Here is a 7,323-nt window from a genome sequence, read left to right as displayed (position 1 = left end):
AGAATCCGAATACGAATACTATCGGATATGGATGCGGCCCGGATATTATTCGAATACGGATACATATCGGATATTTTCTTGATTCGGAACGGATACGAATAATATCAACATATTGCTTAAGTAAATTAGTCGATAGCTATGTGACCTAAAATAATCAACTTGTGACATACAATAAGTCAATGATAAAATAGGTTTATGAATAAATACTATTGTAATGCATAATAATTTATAAGTTTAATCATATGAAAAGTAAAATTTAACCACTTATTTGGATTTTATGTTGGATAATTGGAATATTGGGCCTAGAATTTTAAAAATTACCTCCCATAATCTTATTCGGATACGGATATATCCACTTCCATATCCATATTTGTGTCAAAATCTCATGCCATATTTTATTTTTTATTTGTGTAATAAATTCGGATACGGATAATTTCCATTTTCATTTTGGTTTGGATGCGGACGTTTCGGATACGAATAGGCATTTTCTCGAATACGAATATCGTATATTTCAGATTATCCGCTACCACTTTCCACCCCTACTTACAAGCCTCTTCACATGGCGCATTCTGGATCTTCTGCAACTACTAGTTGCGTCTGGACTCTGGAGGCCACTACGAAGTCCAATCCTTGCCACTTAAGAGCATCTCCAGCTCCCCAGCGCATCCGGCGAATGCCTTTTTGACGTTTGCACCGACGGTTTTTTCGCCCTGGGGGCGATCGAGTCTCTAGCCGTGCCCCCAGGTTTCGGCCCCTAGGCGCACAAAAATTCAAACTTGACTTTCCCGCTGCTAAAATTGTGGGTTCGGCGATTATCATCCCACAAGTCGGCGACCATCATCCCACAAACCGGCGACCATCATGCCACAGGTCGGCCATCAAAACATAACCAAAAGTTCGGTGATCAAAAGGAAGGAATCGTAGACATGGAACACATCAAACGGCAGGCTCCTCTGCCGTGGGACTGGCCAGGATGACCGTCGGCGTGGCTTCAATGCTCGGGCTCGGCATCTGGGTGGGTGTGGCTTCAGTGCTCAGGCTCAGCGTCGGCATCGGCATCGTCGAGGGCGTAGGGGTGGTGGTCGCGTCGGTCCGGGCATCTGGTTCAAGATGAGGTCGCGCTTCACCAGGTACCACGCCTTCACCTGCTCGTCCATCGTCGACGTGTCTGCCGCCATCAAGAACGCCAAGTCGGTGTTCCTCTTCTTCGCGGCGACGTTCGTCCTGAGAAGGTCGAGCTTGACGTCCTGCTTCGTCATCAACACCGACCACTTCGCGTCGGACTTCTCCTCCCTCTTGGCAGTGATGTTCTTGGCGTCGGCGATGCACTGCCCGATTGATGATTGCAGCCGTTCGGTAGATGGTGCCGCATTGAAGCCGGAGGGGGCGGCACGCGAGGGCGCGCCATGCATGAAGGTGATCTTGGGGTTGAAGCTGCCATGCGCGTCGCCGTCGGAGTAGCTAGGCGAGGGCGCGTACCCCCATAGTGGCGGAGAGAAGTTGGCCGGCGAAGCGACGCTCTGCTGGCTCCCCCACGCGGCTTGTGGGCAGTGGCCGGGCGGAAGGTTCATCATCCCTGCGCGAGACACCTCTCCCTGCTCTGCCGCCGCCGCGTCCCTGGCCTTCTTCATGATGAGCATGTTCCGTTGGTCGGCGGTGACCGCCTCCGTCCCGGCGATCTACGTCGGCCTTCCACTCGGCGTTCGACATGCTGGGGGGCCTTGCCATCGGCTTCCTTTGCCTTGGCTGGACGGCGCCATCAGTGGCTAGGCGAGGGGCCGCATATTTCTTCGGCGGCATTGCGGGCGGATCTGGGGAAGAATGGAGGGAACAGCGGGGGGAGAAGGGAGGGACAAGGGGGAAATGGAGGGAAAGGGAAAGAAAACGGCGGGAAATCGGCCGGTGTCGCCGACGGCGCGGGCCCAGATGCCTTTTCGCTTCAGCCGGCGCCCCTCGACGCGCTGGGTTTGGCTTGGGTTCGTCGGCTGTTATTTCAGTCCAAACCGGTGATAAACAATGATCTGGCAGCATGACTGTGCCGATTTTTCGCCACCGACGCTAAAAAAGACGCTCAGGGGAGCCTGTTGGAGGTACGAGTGGAGATCCTCTAACTCTTGATTCGATTTCGTAGCACTTCAGATGCCAGCGTGCCCATACTCCAAATACAGGTACAGTGTCATTTTCTGGTCACTTCCCTTCTTCCTCCAAGCCTGGCTCGTACGTGGTCGCCAGCACGCCCTTCAGAAGCAGGTGACCGATCGAAGCACAATCTCGAGCAACCAGTGTCTTTGCTCCTAGTATGCCACACGCCGCACCGTTTGGTTACAGTCTTGATCCTGTGGGGAGATTCGTGCAGGCATTGTGGTTTGGAACATTGCAACCATGATTGGGATTCCAGCAGATGACCTGTAGATTTACACGATAGTACACGAAGAGGCAGACTAGATTGCATCTATCTATATACTCCTTGATTCATATTACTTGTCTATGTATATAGACACGTTTTAATATCTAAATACATACATATCTAGAGAAATTTAAGACAAGTAGTAATATGGATTGGAGGGAGTAGTAAAAAAAGAAGTGAGGAAGTGTTGTGCGTATATTACTTCCTCCTTTCCAAATTACAGTGTATGATTTTTCAGAAATGTTAGCTGGAGACCGTCAGCCAGGAAGCCAACTCCAACGACCCCTTTTCCTGCCGTACGATGCGCCGCAGTGCTAGCTTTATCTGTTATTTTGAAGTTAATTTTGTTAATTTTCGTTTTTCCATTGTTGAAACCAAAAATTCCCGAATTTTTAAATTGATTTTTTTACCCTCACATGTGTGGTTTTTTTATTATGATCATGGCATTTTAATAACTAAAACATGGAATTTTTTCTTACTTAGAGGATGGCGATTTTATTATCAAGAGCATTGTAATTTTAATAATTAATAACATGGCATATTTTATAAAGACGATGGCATTTTTAATTATAAGAGGATGGACTTTATTATAAAGAGTATGCTATTTTTTATTGTAAGAGGATTGCATTTTTAGTATTGGAAGATGCCATTTCTTTATGAAGACATTTTTTATAAATCGGCCATGCATGATTTTTATATGATGTTATTTTTCCTTTTTTTGTGTACTACTTGTTATACATAAAATACTTTTGAGATGTGGTAGTTTTTTGTTTGTCATTTCTTCCCTTTTCTATGTAAATGGGCTGCAAGGCTTGGCAAAAGACCTGACTTGGGCTGGTCTGGTTCGTCTGGCTAATCGATCGCTGGCGTGAGTCCATGAGACGGCTCCGGAGGTGAGAGTGAGCCCAGATCGGACGATCGATGCGGAGGTGTCCGAGTAGGGTTGGTGCTTGATTTGAGTCCATCACCGAGTCGTGATTTACTACTCTATCAGCTGCGCTAGATAGGAGTATATATTTGTGTACCCTTGAAAGCCAGAAATCCATCGACTCCGGCGGTGTACCAAAGAAATTAGAAGATCGCTCCTCTTCCTCACTGTTTGGATCGAAATACAAGAGAGAAGAGATGGAGCAGGCTATGCTGGCTAGGGTATTGGCCGTTACTAGCGTTGGTTTGTCGTGGGCAATAGTGTGGAGCCTCTTGTCGCAACAGCTCAAGCCCTTCTCCACGCCCGCCATCCTCAGGACCTTGGACGCCGGCGCCTCCGATCCTGTCATCGGCCGCGACGACGACATCGACCGCGTCATCTGCATCCTCTGCCGCCGCTCCAAGAACTGCGCCGCCCTCGTCGGCCCTGCCGGCGTCGGCAAGACGGCCATCGTCGAGGGCCTCGCTCGGCGCATCGCTGCTGGGACGGTCCCCGAAGCCCTCGCCGGGGCCCGCGTGGCCGAGCTCGACGTCGGGGCCATGGTTGCGGGGACCCACTGGCGCGGCATGTTCGAGCAGCGCTTGAAGGATGCCATCAAGAAGGCCGAGGATTCCGCCGGCAAGCTCATCCCCTTCATCGACGAGATGCACATGATTGTCGGTGCCGGCGATCATCGTGGCGGCACCGGCGACGCCGCCAACATCCTCAAGCCCGCGTTGGCCCGTGGCCGCATCCGTTGCATAGGCGCCACCACAACCGAAGAGTACCGCAAATACATCCAGAAGGATGCCGCGCTCGAGCGGCGCTTCCAAAGGGTTGACATCGACGAGCCCACCCTGCAGGCGACCGTTGCCATCCTGCAGGGGCTGAAGCAGCGGTACCAAGACTACCATGGACTCACAATTCGCGACGACGCTCTGGTTGCTGCTGCGCAGCTCGCCGGCCGTTATATTACAGGTACGTTCATGATAAGATTTGTGCATTTTGTAGGTTTACTTTTGTAAGGTTTGTGCATCTTGAAGAAATCGTCCATTTTCTTGTTTTCAGGTCGCCAGTTTCCTGATAAAGCAATTGATTTGATGGACGAGGCATGCACTTCCGTAAGGTTGCATCAACCAAAACAAATTAGAGATAAGAAAACTAGCATTGTAAATGCAGTGGAGGAGATAACCGTTGGTCCATGTCATATTGCACAGGTAAATTCACATTTCCTTGCTAATAATCGAATCTGTATGAGTAGTAGTCTCCATTTGTTTCAATGTGATGCTCATGCCATGTTCTTTCGTTATATGAAGGTTGTGAGCCGATGGACTAAAATTCCGATCACTACACTTGGCCGAGAGGAAGAAAAGTTCAGCCACCTAGTAGACAGATTGCATGAGAGAGTCGTTGGACAGCATGAAGCTGTTAATTTGGTTGCGCAAGAAGTGCTACGTTCGAGGGTCGGCTTTGATCAATCTAGCCAACCAATCGGTTCTTTTCTATTTTTGGGGCCGACTGGTGTTGGGAAGACAGAGCTTGCGAAAGCACTTGCCGAGAAGCTGTTTGACAATGAGAAGATGTTCGTCTGCTTTGACATGTCTGAATATGCTGACAGTGGATCTGTGGCGCGCCTCATTGGAGGACCTCGAAGGTTTAAACTTGCACGCTCTTTGCACACGTATTTCTTTCCTGAACTTCCTTCTCATATCTCACTTTTTCGTTTGACTTTCTGAAGCTATGAAGAAGATGGACAGCTTACTGATAAAGTAAGGAGCCAACCATATAGCGTTGTTCTTTTTGACGAGGCGGATAAGGCGCATCCCTCGATATTCAAGGTTCTCATTCAACTCCTCGATGATGGCATGTTGATTGATGGAAAAGGACGGAGCGTATATTTCAAGAATACTATCATCATCATGAGCTCAAATCTAGGAGCAGAGAATCTGTCAGCTGGAATGGCCGCAGAAAACATGGAAACTGCACGGGATCTTCTTATGGAAAAGGTATGTGTATCCCAAACTGTCTCTTTGTAAAGTCCAATTGGGAACTCTGCTGATCGTCATATTTACCTGATCTTGCAGGTTGAGAAACGGTTCAAGCCTGAATTCATCAACAAACTGAGTGAGACTGTGATATTTGAGCCGCTTTCACATGAGGAACTGAGGGAGATTGTGAAAATCCAGATGAAGAGTGTTGTTGCCATGGCAGCTAACAAGGGCATCTCTCTGTTTGCATCAGATGCTGCCTTGGACGTCATTTGGTCAGAGTCGCACGACATGGTAAGTACATGTTATTTTCATCACCAAACCAAATCACACTACTTATCTGCGTAGTCTTTTGTATGTATGTCCCGCTTACGATGCATATACATGGACTGTATATTGCAGGTGTATGGCGCAAGGCCTATTAAGAGGTGGATGAAGAAGAATGTGACGAGAGTTCTCGTGGACATGCTTGTCAATGGAGAAGCATGCCAAGGATCGACCGTCTTCATAGATGCCGCCGATGATAGGAAGGGGCTGAAATACCACGTACTGAAGTAGCAGGAGGTGGCAGATCTACCAGTCGAGGCCAGCTATGATTTTTTGCCGTGTGCATAGGCAATTAGGCATATATAGCGAATATGTATGTTGTTAGTGATTAGTCACCAAGCACTTGTTGTTCGTACTGTATATTCATTATCTGTAGCAAAATGGTATGTAAAGCTTACAGGTGTGTGAGAAAATGTTTGTTGCTTGCTGAGATTTATACTTCCTTGATCGAACGATGTGCCCACCGATGAAAACCTCTAATGACTGACTGCTACTGAGTTGAAACCTTGTAATGAAAACTAAGCCCTGGCTTGAGCTGACTCTGTCATTTTCCCCCAAGCATGCATCCCACACGTATTCCCGTTGACTCCGCTGCCGCCGAAAGGGAATATAAACGACTTTTTGCTGGCCGCTGCTCCCGGTCTTGAGTCTTGACACTTGAATCCAAAACCCCGCCCTTCTCTCTGGCGGGGGAGGTTCAGAACTGACCAGCGCGTGCACATTCATGTCTGGCTGCAGGCACCAGTACCCGCCTTGATCCCCCACTATCTCGTTTGCCCGTGTGGGCTGTTCTCTCCTCTCCCTCTCCCTGTGTCAAACAACTCTTGCTGTATATCTGGGGTCTGGCTATATGCCAGGTGACTGAAAATATGCATTCCTACCGCCTCCGATTCCCAAATGGGACTGGCTAAATGTGAGGTGACTAAAAATGCAATTTGGGTCGGTCGAACTCTAATGAGCCGTCAAATGCAAGATGAATGGCCATGGGCATCTTGAACCTTCGAAAACCGTTCATTATTCATCTTCTATTGAGGTCGATCGTATTTCTATATATATCTAGGGTCCGACATACTTTCTGGACATGTCTGTTCTCGTGTTCTATGTTTAACATGTACGAATGGCCCACCGACTCACCGGGCAGCGCCCAGAGCTGAGTGAAGTGATCGACTCTTGGGTGACTCAGGGGTAGGTAGGGTCCCGTCGCCGCCACCACCCCTCCGTGAAGCTGGCGTCAGCCGGCAGGGATCTCAGTGCTCCATCCACACCCGGAGGTCAATGGTTCCTACGTTGGGCGGCAGGCAAAGTTCGTAGGGGGTTGCTGATCAGCGTGCTCAGTCGTGCGGGCGGCGGGTCTCGCTTGTGGAGTCCGGCTGTCGCGCGGTGCTCTTACTGCTTCAGATATGGAGGTTCGAGTCCCGTCTTCCACGTTGCCCCTCTCTAGCCGTGTCTTTGGCTTGTGACTCGTTTCCCGGCTCTCACGATGGTGATGGTGGTCAACTTGGGGCCTGTGGGAAACCTTGCCGGTCCGGCTGGCCCGATGGCGGTGACGCCCAAGGGCATAGCTTTCCTCCGTGGGGGCGTAGCCAAGGTCATCAGCTCTCCACACCTGCCTGGTGAAAGCCCTCAATCCTCTTCGGATTTGGTGGTGCTGGCGCCTTGCGCGTCATGACCTTCCTGGAGGCGTCGTCAAGGGT

The 7,323-nt window shown here is 49.5% G+C and overlaps 1 protein-coding gene across 2 annotated transcripts; it reads left to right on the top strand.

Moving 5' to 3' along the window:
- Window positions 1–3,532: 3,532 nt before the first annotated feature.
- LOC125523815 (chaperone protein ClpB1-like) lies at window positions 3,533–5,860 on the top strand. 2 transcript variants are annotated; one of them, XM_087537039.1, is made up of 6 exons: window positions 3,533–4,292; window positions 4,383–4,531; window positions 4,631–4,968; window positions 5,053–5,320; window positions 5,399–5,596; window positions 5,705–5,860. In XM_087537039.1, exons 1-6 carry the CDS (start codon window positions 3,533–3,535, stop codon window positions 5,858–5,860), a joined length of 1,869 nt encoding a protein of 622 aa, XP_087393165.1. The 2 variants fall into 2 exon arrangements, with proteins under 2 accessions (XP_087393165.1, XP_087393164.1); XM_087537038.1 differs by having other exon boundaries at window positions 3,533–4,325.
- Window positions 5,861–7,323: the final 1,463 nt, after the last annotated feature.

The sequence above is a fragment of the Triticum urartu genome, chromosome 7A, assembly GCF_056163025.1.
Source record: "Triticum urartu cultivar PI428250 chromosome 7A, HENAU_Tu73, whole genome shotgun sequence".
Taxonomy (NCBI): Eukaryota; Viridiplantae; Streptophyta; class Magnoliopsida; order Poales; family Poaceae; genus Triticum; species Triticum urartu.
The sequence above is the reverse complement of the archived record's forward strand: the minus strand, read 5'-3'. Positions and strand labels throughout refer to the sequence as shown.

Coding starts and splice junctions, on each gene's coding strand:
- LOC125523815 (XM_087537038.1), top strand. CDS start 3,533: ATGGAGCAGGCTATGCTGGCTAGGGTATTGGCCGTTACTAGCGTTGGT. Junction 4,969..5,052: donor CTCATTGGAGGACCTCGAAG/GTTTAAACTTGC, acceptor GACTTTCTGAAG/CTATGAAGAAGATGGACAGC. Junction 5,597..5,704: donor GGTCAGAGTCGCACGACATG/GTAAGTACATGT, acceptor TGTATATTGCAG/GTGTATGGCGCAAGGCCTAT.